Source organism: Botrytis sinoallii (genome assembly GCF_014898435.1).
Source record: "Botrytis sinoallii strain Bc 23 chromosome Unknown BSIN_037, whole genome shotgun sequence".
Classification (NCBI taxonomy): domain Eukaryota; kingdom Fungi; phylum Ascomycota; class Leotiomycetes; order Helotiales; family Sclerotiniaceae; genus Botrytis; species Botrytis sinoallii.
The window spans coordinates 227,223-243,291 of record NW_024066064.1 but is presented as its reverse complement, the minus strand read 5'-3'; the positions used below and the strand labels follow the sequence as shown (position 1 = coordinate 243,291).

At 42.1% G+C, this 16,069-nt stretch overlaps 3 protein-coding genes across 3 annotated transcripts; all 3 read left to right on the top strand.

Moving 5' to 3' along the window:
• The first annotated feature begins 203 nt into the window (after positions 1 to 203).
• Positions 204 to 2,256, top strand: EAF02_011901 (uncharacterized protein). The gene is made up of 5 exons (XM_038907949.1): positions 204 to 417; positions 586 to 1,081; positions 1,142 to 1,337; positions 1,407 to 1,726; positions 1,787 to 2,256. Exons 2-5 carry the CDS (start codon positions 958 to 960, stop codon positions 1,975 to 1,977), a joined length of 831 nt encoding a protein of 276 aa, XP_038752294.1. The 5' UTR covers positions 204 to 417; positions 586 to 957; the 3' UTR covers positions 1,978 to 2,256.
• A 7,512-nt stretch (positions 2,257 to 9,768) lies between these two features.
• Positions 9,769 to 11,498, top strand: EAF02_011900 (uncharacterized protein; the record flags this gene model as incomplete). Its single annotated transcript, XM_038907948.1, has 3 exons — positions 9,769 to 9,819; positions 10,021 to 10,478; positions 10,601 to 11,498. The coding sequence occupies 3 exons, from the start codon at positions 9,769 to 9,771 to the stop codon at positions 11,496 to 11,498; spliced, it is 1,407 nt and encodes a 468-aa protein (XP_038752293.1).
• A 1,890-nt stretch (positions 11,499 to 13,388) lies between these two features.
• Positions 13,389 to 15,783, top strand: EAF02_011899 (uncharacterized protein). The gene is made up of 2 exons (XM_038907947.1): positions 13,389 to 14,330; positions 14,411 to 15,783. Exons 1-2 carry the CDS (start codon positions 13,890 to 13,892, stop codon positions 15,026 to 15,028), a joined length of 1,059 nt encoding a protein of 352 aa, XP_038752292.1. The 5' UTR covers positions 13,389 to 13,889; the 3' UTR covers positions 15,029 to 15,783.
• Positions 15,784 to 16,069: the final 286 nt, after the last annotated feature.

Genomic DNA, 16,069 nt, shown 5'->3' with positions numbered 1-16,069 from the left:
TACCAACAACACGGAATATTATTGACGAATATTTCGTCTTCTCCTGCAGCTATCATTCCTTTTTATCAAGATCATGCTCTCGCAAACCAATCAAAAGCCCATCATTTGCAAAATTTCGAGCCTTATATGTATGCCTGATGCGAATCCGGGAATCCGAGTGCGAAACTATGTCATGTAACATGTAGCAGATCTGCAATAAGAACATTCCACAGACCATACTATGGATCTCAAGCTTGTCAAGAAACTTTAATCGAGAAGGCATCACTTTAGACTTCACTTGGCTCTTCCAGCCATCATCATTGTTATGCGAATACATTGTTCGTAATTGGCTGCGCGAGTGCGAGTGCGAGAAAAGACCCATGAGGATGGATATTACGGGGAATGCGACGAACTTATATTCTCCGACTATGAGGATCAGTAAGTAGATTGACCCCTATTGAATCTTCGAGTTTCACATTGGTTGTGGAACTGCCATCTTAATATCTTTGACTACGACTAAAAGTGGCATGTCAAAACGAATGCGAGGTCCGAGAAACACTTCATCATCGGCTCTACTTGCGGATAGCCAACGTTGACGGCGTTCAGATATGCATAATGTCCGGCATTGATTTTATAAATTGTCTAAGAGGGGGGCCCAGCAACTCTCTTCGTCTGGTAGTGGGTATCCGGGGTCTTTCGATCCACGATGATGGCAGTGATCACCAAAGGCAGCGCAAAACTCACTATGTTGCTTGCCTTGTGCGATTCGTTTCTTCGGACCGTCCTATGATAGGTTCATCTAATATGACAGGATGGAATTAAAGTGTTGTAATACAAGGAGTCTTGTTTGAGAAGGGGGATGTTCTAGAAGCTATTAATATGATAAATACTTCGATCTGCTGTTCTAGAACGATACTCACAGCTCACTCACATTAAATCACTTCAATTTCAAATACACAATTACTCCTACAAGCCAATATGAGACTTAACGTTCTTCCCGCTACTCTAGCCTTTGGCTTGGTCACTGCTAGAGCTCACTATCACCAACATGATGCCGTCAATGATACTGAAGGTGTTTGGATAGCACCTACAGATACCGACTGTATGTCTTGCTTATCAAACCTCTTCTTCTTCTTATTTACAAGATACTGATATCTCATAGTCCGCGGTCCATGTCCCATGATGAACACCCTGGCAAATCATGGGTTTCTTCCCCGCGATGGCAGGAATCTTACAGAATACAACGTTGTCAAGGGTCTCAACGATGGTCTCAACTTCAACAAATCTCTTGCAACAATCATGTTTCAACAAGCCATACCAGTTAGCCCAGCTTACCCCAATACCACTTCCTTCACTCTGTAAGTACCCTCAATCCTATCCTTTCACTTCCCGCCCCCGTATCAAACCCAACAACTAACACCCATCAGCGACGATCTGAACCGCCACAATGTCCTCGAACACGACGGAAGTATAAGTCGTTCCGACGCCTACTTCGGCAACAACCACGTTTTCAACCAAACCATCTTCGACACCACAAAAGTCTACTGGCCCTCCGAGGTCCTCACCGCTCAACATCTCGTCGACGGTAAACTCTTCCGACAAATCGTTTCTCGCTCCACCAATCCCAACTTCACATTCACCTCCACCGTGGAAGCATTCAGTCTTGGAGAGATGGCCGCGCCAATTGTCGCTTTTGGTGATAAATTTGCGGTTACGGCGAATAGAACTTTGGTTGAGAGTTGGATTGGTGAGTTTTTGACACTTTTTTGTTCCGTTGGTAAAAGAAGGAGACTAATTTGATACGCAGAAAATGAAAAATTGCCTACTGAATTGGGATGGAGTAAACCAGTCGAGGAGGTTACTTTGGATGATATCTCATACGTGACGCAGTATCTTGGCAACCTTACTACGGTTCAGAGCGATATTGTTCTTACACCAAGAGATCAGACTACTAGTGCCCATGCTAAACGTATGGGTCATTGGGGTATCTCCATGTAAGAGGAGTTTGGAAGGAAATGCAGGGGAAGCATAGCTAGAGTGATTTGGGGAGGAAATGTTTGATTAAATTGAATGAAAGTTCTTGGTGTGTAGGAGATATATTGGATTCGTTTTTTTACATAGAGATCATCTTTTTGAATGAAACAGTTCCTGGGCTCGAACTTTCGAGCATCCATGAATAAATTCGTTTTCTCATACCCCAATTGATGCAAGCAAGCATTTGGACAAAATCAATTTATGTGTGGAAACTCGAACCTGTAGTTAGAAGTAGATGACAGAGAGATTGTATGAATAATCACATTTGCAAAGATCAAAATAATGAGTCAAGTGTTTATACTTAACTATTGGAATTGTATCGAATGGCCCATTTATCGGAAAGCGATCCCTACAAACTTCTTATCCACGCTAGACCACCACGTAAACTGGCCCAGTATGCTGGAAAAAATCCCTTATCTTTTCATCGTAACACATAATTCGATTGACCACCCATCCTTCAAGACAGGTATTTTCGAAACCCTGCCCATCCGAATTGGCGATGATGCCGAAGAAGAAAAGATCCAGTTGGTACCCGTCAGACCCAACGATTAAAGTCAAGCCAAACACACTTGACACATTCATATATGTTGTCCCGCCACGAAACTGAAGACCTGTGGTAGTTTATGTCATACCCAGACCCAAAATATCAGAGAAAGCTACAGATGTAGTAGTCCATGCCTCAAAGAGGAACTAGACCAATGCGTCCTGCCTCTCACCTTGCTTTCTCTCCCCATAATCTGTGACATACAACAGAGAAGAATCGTTCGATGTACCAGATATAGTGGAGGCTGGTTCGAAATGTAGAGGGTGAGGTAAAGTGAGTTTAGACTAGAGCGGGAAATGAAACAAAGCAGAACCTTGTCTAATTAAGGTCCCCAAAAGGGAGCAGCAGCAATAGATGGTACATTGCTACGTGCTTCTGTTTGTCTAATCAGAATTGGAACCTCTCCAACCAAGGTTCCTGAAGCTGGCAATTCCATACGTTGTTGACCCGTACAAGGAATAGTTGCTTCTATTGAATGCTGATCAGATTTTATCAGAGGTGGTAGTTTATGTCATTACCAGACAAAGATTTCAGAAGAATTTAACGACAAAAGTGGGTAGTAATCCAGACCACAAAGGGGAATGTGAATCAATGCGTCTCGCCTCTTAAAGCTGATTAATCCCGCCCTTTCGATCAAAACATTGCCAGACCATAGACTGGTGGTATGGAGTGATTAAAAGTGCTGCAGTAAGGTTTTCGAAATTAGACTAGAGCGAGGAAAGGGATTTACCGAACGGAACCCTTCCTAATCAAAGGTTCCTAAGAGCTGGTGTTAACATAAATCAAATGGCAGTACGTCGTAATGTGCTCCTATTGAAAGTATGATTGTGAAAGCTGGCATTGCCGTACATCCTTGGGTAGTACGTCGTAATGTACTCTCGCTTGAAATGTGATCCCGAGAGCAAGGCATTGATGTACATCGTTTGGCAGTACATTTCAATGTTGCTCGTATTGACATCAGAAGCTACCTAGATAGGTAGTGATTTCTATGAATTTAGAAGGTTCATCGAAATCAATTCGTCCCGCAGTCGGCCGGCAGGGAATTATGGCCTTTTAACGTCTTGCCAAGGACTTTCAAGAGACGTCGAAGACGACTGCGCTCGACGAGGCTTGAAATACTGGACATCTTGATCATCCAATACCCAGACCGTGAGTCAAGAAGTGCAAAATCAAATAGACTTTGAAGATATTCTTCCAAATTCCGGTTCAGCGTAATGCCTAGACGGAGAGATGCCTTGTTGATTGGTAGTTTATGTCGTACCGGACATTCGAAAAATAGTAATGATCCGTCAGTGAAGTCGAATCTATTTTTGAGATATTTAGATGGCTTTATTGAAGTAGTGATTTGGATAAGGGAACTTGAGAAGTTATCCAAATCGATGTGGAGACCGAGTTTAACGTCATGCTTAGACCAGCAAACGCCGAAGTGAAGTACTCTTGGTAGACGAAGTCATGACCAGAGTACGGGAGAACAGAAGCTGCTTTTTCTGGTCGAACAAAGTCCGAATTGAGTTGCTAGATAAATTAGTAGCATGGATATGGTAATTGGAAGAGTATCCGTGCTGACGCGTCTCATTTTTCTGGAGGAAAATGAGGTATATGGCTGGACGCGAGTTACCACTCTCGTCGAACGTGGACTATTGTCTATCCAATATCCAGACCGCGAAAAAAAGTTTATGTTGTAATTCAGACTTCGAGAAAAGATGTCGAGATTCTAGTTTAAAGTCATACTCGGACTATGCGAAAGAAGCTACCGGAGTAGTGACTTGGGTATAGATTGTTGTCGAGATATCCAAATCAATGCGTCTCGTCTTCTGCGTACAGACGAGGAATAAGCCTTTTAAATTCGTGCTCAGGACAGTTTTTAATTGATAGCAGAACTTCGAGCTCCGCCAGGAAAAGCCTATCTCAGTCGAAGCTGTGCCAAGACTGATGAAGAAAGCTACCGAAGTAGTAATTAGAATATGGAGAGTTGTTGATTCTTATCCTAATCAATGCGTCTACACCCTTTGGATATGGGTGAGGAAGTAAGCCTTTTAATGTCAAGCCCAGGACGATCTTTCTGAAAAGAGCTTGACTCTTTGTCGAAAATGGGTGAAAAAAACTCGAAATCTTACCAGACTCCGAGAGGAAAAGCTACCGAAGTAGTGGTTTGGATTTTTTCTTATGAATGATCCAAATCAATGCATCTTGTTCCTATTTTAAACATTAGCATGTTGGTATCGTAAACTCGAGTGAATGCACTTACACTGCTAGTGACTCTTAAAGGTAATCGTGAGGAGTCAAAAGAGCAAATCAAGGTATTCAAGCCTTTTATACCATCGTGCTTAGGGGGTTATAAGAGAGAAGCTGGCATTAAGTCTGGAAGAGATAAGGTGCTTCTATTTTGATACGCCGTTCATAACGTGGGCTCTGAATAAGATAAGTGAGAAGTTGGTGTCAAAGCTGTCGAGGGAGTGTGCTTGTGATGAATTTCTTTCGTGATGTTTTCGGATGTACAACAAATGTTCGAAAAGCGTGAAGTTGTTTCAGTACCGCTTGTTTGTTAGGATACAAGACATAGGCTATCGTGCTGAACTGAATGAGCCATAAGCTGGAAAGAAGTATCTGTATAGAAAATTTGACTGGACTGGGTCACAACACCAAGTAAGCCCATACTCCAGAGGAAGTATAAGTTTGGAAAAGAAGATGAAGTGACTCTATTCGCGAGCATTCTCGGTAGATCGAATAGATCAACAACAGCAAATAGGTTGCCAATAAAGATTGTCGGGTTTTTGTCTTGCGGGTACTGTATTGTGTAATCACAGTGTGCCAGACTTGTCGTTGGGAGATTAACGTCCTACCAGACGGATATTTGGAGCTTGGTAAGTATTGATGGGAGAAATCCTGAATCGTAAATTTCCAAAGATCTTAGGATATTCGAAAACACGAGGGAATTTGGTACGCAGTATTTGCTGTGTCAATGACCACAGAGCTGAGTGTTGTCGGTATGTGTCAATGTATTGCTTATACCCTTCCAGGCACGCAGTCTGGAAGTTAAAATGTTTTTTGCAGTGCTAACGCACCACAGAGCGATGAAAATATCGAGAGGAAACTCAATCAAGAGATTCCCCAGAAATGGTTGACGGAGCGTATCTGAGTATACAGCGCTCGGGCGAACCTCAATCAAGAGGTCCTCGTAACTGGTTGAACAGGGTATGCCTAGGTATACAGCCGTCGGGCGAGAGACTCGTGAAAAGAAACCCTATTGTCGAGGTGAGGCTTGGTAAGCTTCACGTATTTGAGCGGACTAAAGGTCCCAGTCGTGGTGTGCAGGAGATATCACAGAATGTTGCTCGGGATTGCCTTGCTTTTAGCACTGAGCTTTGTCGGCGGTAGTTTTATGTCATTCCGGACGAAGAACGGGACTATCGAACGATGTGGTAGAATTCTTGAAAACCGTGCAGTCGAGATTTTTGAGTGTCCTGGTTTGTGGTTTGACCAAGCTCATAGTATGGACGAAGAATTTAGAGCTTTGCGGGTCATCTAAACATTGTCAGGTTAATTGTTTAAACTTTTCAATAAACAGAATGGAAATGAAAACTTACGTCGATATGAAATATTGCTCTTCAATTTGATGTTTGAAGGTGACATGGGAAATCCCGAAGGCAGGCAAATCAATGTCAAGCAAGCAGAAAAAACAAGAACCCGACAAAGACCACACCTGCCACATCAGTGGATGAAAAACAGGTAGCTGGAGACGACGACAATCCATTTTGCGAAGCCATATCGGCGATTGAGTAGTATGACACCAGCTTGTGTGGATGCCGTGCTCAAATGAGGGAGGCAGCTATCGAGTCTCGTTGGCTTGGCGGCAGCATCATGTCGTTGAATAGAAGATGCGGATACAATCTCTGTGTAACTTCACGGTCCTGTATAGGAAGGCCCATGTCCACTGTTAAGAAGTCAGTATGGAACAACAGTTGAAAAGTAAGATTGAACGATGTTGCCAACCAAAATAGCTGATGGAAGACAAGGTGTGGTAGGACAAATGTAGTTGATCAAAGGTAAAAAGGATAGAGATAGAGGTCAAGCATACCACATCATATTGTAGATCGCACGAAGTGATTGCATCTTTGCTGATGTACCGCGAATATTGATGAAAGTTAACTCACAAGTTGAAGTTGTAGGATCGACCTGCAAGTTGAAGTTGTAAGATCGAGAAAGCAAAGTAGAAGGGGAGGTTCGAGTATTAAATAAACGAATCTTGAGGCGCAGTAGATGGCAATTTCCCCGCAGCAGTATAAGTGAATTTCGATTGTGGCCTTTTAGCCTCGGTGATAATCTTGTTTTTAGGTAACGGGCGTTTTAGGAAATGAAAAGTACGGTATGCTACCTAGTATTCACTTCAAATATGATCTTCCAAATTATATACTGATTTCTGCGTGAATGGACATCGGGACGCTCAGATATCCGAAGGCATTCTTGGTTTTGGAGGTTGGTCAAGTTTTCGTTGTTGCTGTTTTGCTGCAGTTTGAATAGAAAAGGTAAATAAGAAATGCGACTTCTATTGAGTGTCTCTTGGTGAAGGCAGAGGCAGAGAGAAGTGCTCGAGTAAAAGTGGTAGTATTGTGAGCATCTTAAAGTCAATGAATAATCAATAGGAAGGAATTATTCAAAGGAGTAATGGAAGGTGAATGAATAATAAAGACAAGCAGAAAAATTTGTAAGGGCAGTGCAAGATTGAACTTTGAGGGGTAGATATTCTGGATCATTCTACCTATTCACTTTGGCTCGTGACCTGATACTTTGTAGAAAAGTTTTGTTGCATATCTGAAAATTTGGACCCATTCTCGAATTTGACGTAAGCAAGTCGAATGAGCCAATAGATTTGTGAGCGCAAAGGAGGAATCTCTCATTCTTGAAATTTCTCGCGAGAATGGCCAGCGACGAGAGCGGTGTAAACGTTCTGCAAATGCCCCCCTCCCAAAGAATGGAGACAATTGTTCTCCCTTCCACCCAGCACTAACCAATGCCACAATAAATAAAATAAAAATACCCCAAGCCGCGGAGTCTCTGGTCGACTAATCCTCCCATTTTTACACCTCCGAAATCTGATGACAATATCCCCAACTCATCCACCACTGTTCAACCAGTACACCCCAACTCGTCTATATATATCCTCATCTCGCCAATCTATACATCAAGAAACATCAAAGTTGGTCCGCGACAATAGATCCGCTCAATGGCCGCAAAGTACCAGTCATCGTAGCTGGGGTCCCCACAAGGAGTTTCTTGATACCATTTTTTTCTCTCTTTTTCATATCTTAAGGAAGCCATAATAAGTAAGGGATGCATGCGGCGAAGAATCTTTTTTGGGCTGGTTGGTACAAGAATGATGAGAAGAGAATGAGATGAGAACGAAGGTGAGAGCGCATGTTGCAAATCTATTCGAGAACTCACCCTGCCCACCTAACATACCAACGGCAAGAACCAAATACATTCTATACTTGGTTTCCGCCTCAGCTACAGGATACTCTGCTCGACACAAAGATTATGCAATAATAGTGACTCGACCATTAAGAAATTGCGACGGATACTCGAAAATATCTTTTAAAAGGGAACTTGAGCGCCCTATCTGAAAGAACTTACCCACCCAGTGTCTTATCACAAAATTGCCTATGAGATAAATATAACCTTTTTGATTCAGAATGAGAAATTCTGATGGGACTGTGAATATTGTGGTAAATATTAATGTGTAGTGAAGGGAATTGAATCATATGTCGAAGCTTATAACTCCTTCACCTTCGATGGATGCTGTGTCTATGACAATGCCATCTAAAGCACAGGCAGAAGTTCGCGGAAAAAGTAGTTTCTAGGCATTGACCTGAAGCCAGATTGATACATGCAGAATTCATATGATGCACACACCAGTCATGGTGTTCTTAATGTCCAGATCAGCACTATATCATCTTGAACCGATGGCGATGTTCTAGCCACAGGTTGATTAGCTGTAATCTTATTATAGCCTCTAAACTAATGTCATCACCGAATTTCATATGGATTGTTTTCCTGGGTGCAACGCCATCAAATGTAGATAACATGCGTTGAAGAAAATGAAACTAGCCTCCCCCGAAAGATTCTCGATACGACTGAGGTAAGAAAGTGAGGTCTACTAAGCCCAAGAACATCCGAGTACCCCCACAAAGGATGGATACATAGAACAAGAGAGAATCACAAGAGTCAACATTCACGAGCACTCGCCTATTTTCCACCTCCAAGACTCCTCACTCGTCCCAAACACGTAATTAAGAACATCGTGCATCATGCTACAAACTCGGGACTGACGAGCTCAAAGTGAGAGAAGAACAGCATCTGGATTGTGTATCCAGGGAAGACATAGGATATGCGAGAGATCTTTATAAATTTGCGGATTTACGTATGAATCTTCACGTACCGACTGCTGCACACAAATTACAACATGACTTTCAGCCCCTCACCACGTCTTGGATTCTCATTTCCCTCATTGCAATGGTAGAACCATACAAATTGAGTATCAGTGATCAAAATCAACACAAAATTGCAGAATCCCCAAAGCTTGGACAAGAGACTGAAGTACGAGAAGTCGTCGAAGGTTTATAATGTCGTTAACATTGACATCAAATCCCTTTCGCCAATCCCTGCAAAGCGCAAGTCAGGTGTTTCGGGCCACCAGTGGGTGCACAGACTCACAGAATATTAAAAAGGGAAAACACAATTTCACACTAAAAAAAGCGATTTTAATAATTTAATTAAAATTAAAATTATTATTCAATTTGATTAAATTAAAATATATAATTCTCAAGTATTAAAATTCTATTTAAAATGAATTTTAAATCAAAATAATCAAAACTGAAGTCTTGATAATAGAATATATAATCTCCTACCAAAACTTTGGTGGGAAAACATACTATTGAATTTTGAGCTCAAATTTCATTTTTTTAAAAATAAAATTCAAGTAAACTATTCTTTTATATTTGAAAAACATAATATATCAATTTGAATAGAATTCAATCGAAATTTGAATTTTAATTAAATTATTAAAATCACTCTTTTTGGTATGAAATTGTGCTTTGCTGTCACGTTGTCCCGTGAATCCGTGCACCCATTGGTGGGCCCACATCAGTCCACCTTATAAGACATCACGAATCACTCTCTGTCCAGCATGCCTCAAACTCATAAGATATGTAAATATGGTTTCATCTGACTCGAAGAAAGAAAAAGAGATTGATAATGATGGGAAGGTAAGGAGTTCATTTGATTTTCTTTGGTGTATTTTTGTTTGGCCAGCTGTCTTCTATTTTTCTGTTCAAATCTGAGTTTTATTGCTATCACGAAGTATTCGTATCATATCTCGGTCATTTGTTGATTACTTGATGATCTGAACACCATGGTATGCATGAGTATGTATGAAATTCAAGAATCTTAGCTTACAAGATTCACAGTCCATCGTATCTTCACGCGCGTCGGGAGCCTCTCCGCCTACATCCCCTCACTCACCAGCCCACCTAACCGGTCACAAACCCAGCAAATGGTACCACCTCCAACTCCGTACCATCACACTCTTCGCTCTTCCTTTGCTATCCCTCATCGGCTTCTTCGGAACCTTGGTCATTGGAGGCAGTAATGGGACATTCGAACACATCACCAATCTTGTTAGACAAAAATCACCTTCCGCCGTTTTCCCAGGTGCGAAATATTTGTTGTTGAAAGATTATACGGGGATCAGAGCTCTCGATAGACAATTGACTGTTCTCGTGACGTTCTTTGCTCCAGTTGTTGATAGCAGAAATGCTGCATTATGGTTGAATAGTTTTTATGGACTGGGACAATTTGGAGCAGCATGGACATTGTTGGTGATGGAAAGTCTGAGAAGTGGAAATAGAGGCAGAGCTGTTAGTTTGTAAGTGATCCTCAACGTGAACACAGGGCTACCTATTCCTGGTTTCAACGATTTTATTTGATACCTTCATCGTGGCGAACAAGATGATTTAGATTTCAAGGAACATTGCTGACCTTACACAGCATCGGAACAGTTGGATTAATCGTTCAAAACATTACCTATGCAGTCACAGTACCACTTTATCTTTTCATCCACCTCTTAACATCACCCGTCGCAAAAGCATTTCCAGGGACGCATTCGAATAGCGTTCTACTCATCTCGTCCCTAGATCTAAAGATTTTGCCACTTTCAATCACCCTCGCATACATTGTTCCATCTATTCTTATGGGCCTTGACGCCCCATCTCAAGTTTCAGGACAAACCCATCAAAAATTCATCGCTTTGTGGCAACCCTTTCCCCTCTGGACAGTCATCATCCAATGGACACTGCGTTCATTCTTTCAACTCATTGGATCGAAGCTCTCTTTGAAAGATTCCAAACAGCCACCAGCACCACAAGGAGCATCATATCTCAGCAGCGCAAAGCATGTGTATCGCTTCACCCTTACTTTGTGTGTATTGACGCACCTTCCTATTCTCCTCATTGCTCTCGTCCCCGCCTCAGTCATTACAGATATTCTACCTAAGCTTGCTCCTTATGCTAGTCTAAACTTTTTCGATATCTACGTTCCCTACTTCCCCTTTCCACTTTCTCATCGGGTGTCGGATCTAGCAAATGGTTCTCACACATTTCTTCAATGGGATATGGCAGTTGGCTCAACAGCCCTCTTGTTATGGGCTATTTTATTATATCGCAATGCTACGACCGAAAAATCCGTTGTAGATCCTGACACGAGTCTTCCTTCATATCAGATCCGAGAGATGCTCGCAGGGGAGGGGAGTCCAGTCGGGGCTTTGAGGAGAAACTTATTGGTTAAAATTGGTATCTGGACATTGATCGCTGGTCCAATTGGAGCAGCCACGGTGACCATATGGGAGAGAGATGAGATCGTACGACAGAAGATTAAGCAGGGTATTTGATTTGAGGTTGATAGTGTTGAGGTCTTGGCTATATGGTGGGTTGTCTCTTGGTAAAACTAGAGACGACGTGTATAACACGAAATGTGTGGGTAACTCATGTGGTAGAAATTGATCAATGTGCTGCTGCTGTTGTTGTAATTACGAAAATATTACCTCACTTTCTTGAACCACTTTTTACTCGAAAGATTCTCCCTGATTTCGAATAAATATATTTTCATCACCACCAAATTTTAGCATTTCACTTTGAGTAACAAATGAAAACCCAGCACAATGTAAATCCCCCACACACCCACCCCATCCCATCACACAACCTTAGGAGCGAAATGTCCGTGTCACACCCAAACCCAAAAATCACTTTAAATCTCGTACTCATTGTCACTCCTGACTGCCACCGCCCCAACGCCTACTTGTCACCATTCATGCACGTAACATTTCACCACTTCTTACTCTGTACCATCCTGCAAGTGAGGACCTGGAATGGATCTCGGATCTATGGGGGTTCTCTCTCCTCTCTAAGGCGATTGCGCGAATGCCCAGCTTTCTGTTGCTGATCTGATAATCATTCGTCGTACGCAATATGTGTTGTATATGCATGGAGATGGATGAGTCCTGATTCCAGTTTTCTGTCATTCGACTTGGCGTGAATAGGCGCAGCAAGCGGGGAATAATATTTAATTAAGATACATGTCAATATAAATTTTATATAGATTTTTCTGGTGTCCGAGCTTGTAAGGGCCCGAGAAATATACGGGTACTACTGTATAGTGGTGGTTGAGTGTGGTAGGGTGGATTTGGGATGCGATGGAGACGTTTCACGGAAAAGGGACAGGTAGTTTGGTACTGCAGGACGGGATGGATAGATGAGAAGACGGAATTATGTTTGATTTTGATGGGAAATGTGGTAGGTAGGTTGGGAAAGAAAGTTTATACTGATGATGATTGTGATATACTGTTTGATAATGGATGGATGGCAGCAGCAAGAGTAGGTATGCTTTTGCTTACTTTACTTTACTCCTTGGATGAACGGATGGTTGTGTGGATAAATATAAGATCTTACAAACGGAATGAGACACCGATTACGATGACCTAATCAATGAGTACAAATTATGAGGACCTACCAGTTCTACCTTGGTACACAATACTTGAATCATTTGGAACCTTTTTAACCTTAACCACCGATACTTTCTTTCGTCATCTCTATTCGTATACACAGGATTATCTTCACCATCGTGGCAAAGACACGATATCTCTTATGTACGCAATTTGATGGTTTGAGGGTCTCTTTGGGAGATTCTGTTGAAGAGATACCCGTTCGCCCAGATTACTTAGGTGCGTGCCAACTAGCTACTAGATCTTAAATTGACCATGTCGGCATTGCACAATCAGAAGCTCTATCGTAGAATCGAAATCAAGCCCACTAGGCAACCTTAATCTGATCTGTGCGATGTGAAGAACTTCAAGTCGGGTTTCCAAGCTTCTCATACATAGTTCCAAGGCTTGATGATTAGACCCGCTTGAGCTATTTCTCGCTTTTTAGCAGTGAGCTGGACCAATCAGATAGAGAGAATATCAATTAATCCCAAGTTCGAGAAGGCTCGCTCCGTCGCAGGATTTAGATCGACAAATTTGACATGGTTTTTGACAAGAACGCTTATACCTTTTGGTCAAGTTCTTCCCCATTTAACCGGGATTGTAGATCTTGTACGTATCATTGCTGGAGTGCTTTGGACCAGGCTCCGGACAGACTCCATCCAGAATTAAACTTTTGGCTGTAGCTGTACTCGTAGCCTGCATGATATTCCATAAATGAGTCTGGATCGTCTCTAGTACCTACCTCGCCTCTCTCTCCCCGCCGCTCAGTGCCGCCCGAACCCTGCCAAAAACTATTGACCTATTTTAGTCTGCGACCCTCGCTACTCTCCCTCTCTCTCCCTCTTCCATTTCTCACATGGAGGAATGTTCATTTCTTGATGCTTTGCTACTCTATATCTCACTCTTCTTTTACCAAAACAACATTCATCTGTTTGACATTACTTTTTTGATCATCACTACACGTCAGACTTGCATTTTTGGCTAATCATTCATCCCAAGTACGAGTCTTCAGCCTTATCGCTTCTTATCGCATGCATTCATATTGAAAGACGGGCGACTTCGGGAAAGCCGAGGAATCATTCTATAACTGGTCCCTCCCTCTAAATACCTTCTCGCTCTATCATCTCGTGGCTCAGTTTTTCAATACTTCGATTTGTCTTAAAACTGCGCACATCACAATATCCAACATTCACATCAGACATTGACTTTTAAACCCCTGTATTTCTTCCTCTTGCTTTGGCTCACGCATTTCCAATATTTCTCTAATTCGAAATTCCACCTTGGGAGCTTTCCATTGCAATGTCAATAACAGCGGCAAGTTACGAGCGAATCTCCAACAAATACGAACCACCTTCGAAAGGGATAGTTGATATCTATTCCCAAAAGGGCTTTGTATTGGACAACAACGGTGATTCACGGTGTGTAAAATCGATTGTTGAATTACCCGTTCAATTGCCACCTTCACCAGCCGATAGTGACATGATGGATCTTAGTCCGCCATCTTCATCGACCTCTCCCATTATTCTTGAAGAGCAACGAATCACCAGAGATATTTCACGCGGTACTCCTGGCGATATGCAGAAATCGAGTGTGCCAAAATCACCAGAGCAAAAGCAGTTGGCGATGAAGAGAAGTCAGTATTATGGTGATGCGTTTGCATATCGAGAATCGGCGGGTAGTGCGAGAGAGAGAGTGAGCAGGGATAGCATGGTCCTTTGTGAGCTGGTAACAAATGTTATTGTAAGCTTTTTCCTCTTTTTCTTTGGTCTAACTTATGTCTTCGCCTATTCAAAATCAGCTGCTAAGACTTTGTACAATAGATGCGTGAAGAACACACCCTTCTTACAAGTCTCTCTAACCTTCTTTCAACTCGCTATCAGCGTCCCGAATCCTCTATTTTCGTCACTCTGAAACACTCCGCATGCTTTATCGTAGCTGGAACTTTCGAACCTGCATATATTATGACTATAACCGGGCTTCCATCACAAATGCAACCAACTACGAACAAGAGAAACGCATCATTACTCCAAAATTATATGGCCACTAGTGAATTATATGTTGAGCCAGAGCGTGGTATTATTAAATTTGTGCCATTGGCCGAGGAGAATTTCGCAACAAACGGGAAAACTGTTGCTGGTGAGATAGAAGAATTGGAACGAGAAGTTGCAAATGAGGCCTCGGGATTCCGCAACTTGCATTCGTCGGGAAGCGTCAAGAGTAAGAAGAGACAGACTGCAAAGTCCTCTAAGAGTCAGAAGTCCAGGCAGTTACAAACCCATGAAGAATATACTCCGTCCGTCAGTTCGAGGGCAACACCACCATTACCGCCTATGCCAAATAATGACAATACATTGGATACCAAATCGTTAAATGTGCGGAAGTTGGGGAGAAGAAAAAGTTTTATGGCTGCAGTTTTTGGAAGCAAGTCCAAGTCTTGAAGATAGAGAGATGGTATACGTGAGAAGGTGATTCAGGTGAAACATCTTCAAGGATATTTTAAGTTGATGGGGAAGAGGTGGTCTAGCGACCCACAAAATTATAAAAGTGCTTGCATTATGGTTATCTGTGTAGCGACGGAGTTTCAGGGAATATGATACCTGCAATACATGCATGGATGGAAAAGATCGATGCGATCAATGGGATAAGAGAATACTTTGTGAAAGAGTTATTGCTTCACTGGTTGGATACGGCGTCATATTATAAGAATGACAAGGTGGTCTCTATGGATATCTTACAAGAGGCTTCTCTCATGTCGACTATGGGAATAAATTACAAGAGGGGTTCATGGGGTAGGGGAATGGATGGAATGGAATGAATAATGTTAATATTAGGATTTTTAAATTAAACTTCTCTTGGGTTTTGCTATTAGGCTTGGTCAGGAGGCAGAATATTAATATAATCCAGGGGTTTACTTGAATGATTATTATGGCAAAATGAATTGTTGTAACTATTGTAGTGGATACTTGTTGTGTGAGATATGAATGTGAGATATGAATATGAGGGGTAGATGAAGAATATGCGGATTGATTTTGTTCTTGTGGTTGATTATCGTGATTTTTGTGTGTTTGTGTTTGTGTGTGTGTGTTTGTATGTGTGTATGTGTGTGTATGTGTATGTATGTGTGGTATGGTATAATTATATATATATATATAGTATAATTATATCTAGAATAAGACAGGCTATTATCTATAGCTTGGATTGAGATATTGGGGTTGAGGGTTGAGGGTTTGTGATTGAGGATTGAGGGTTGAGAATTAGAAAAGATTGTGGAGATTGGGGGATTGAGGTTTGAGGGTTGGGGTTGAGGGTTGAGGTTTGAGGTTGGGGATTTGAGGGTTTGGGAATTGAGGGTTGGGAATTGAGGATTAGAAAGACTGTGGAGGTTGGGGGATTGAGTGACTGATTGACTGATTGACTGGCTGGTTGACTGGCTGGCTGGTGGAGGGAGGGTGGAGAGAGAGTGGAGGGAGGGTGGTTGT

What these genes read in the sequence shown, in the direction of transcription:
- EAF02_011901 (XM_038907949.1), top strand. Translation starts at nt 958, where the DNA reads ATGAGACTTAACGTTCTTCCCGCTACTCTAGCCTTTGGCTTGGTCACT. An exon ending in AGCACCTACAGATACCGACT is followed by an intron (nt 1,082 to 1,141) that starts GTATGTCTTGCT and finishes GATATCTCATAG; the next exon opens with TCCGCGGTCCATGTCCCATG. An exon ending in AATACCACTTCCTTCACTCT is followed by an intron (nt 1,338 to 1,406) that starts GTAAGTACCCTC and finishes AACACCCATCAG; the next exon opens with CGACGATCTGAACCGCCACA.
- EAF02_011899 (XM_038907947.1), top strand. Translation starts at nt 13,890, where the DNA reads ATGTCAATAACAGCGGCAAGTTACGAGCGAATCTCCAACAAATACGAA. An exon ending in AGCTGGTAACAAATGTTATT is followed by an intron (nt 14,331 to 14,410) that starts GTAAGCTTTTTC and finishes TTTGTACAATAG; the next exon opens with ATGCGTGAAGAACACACCCT.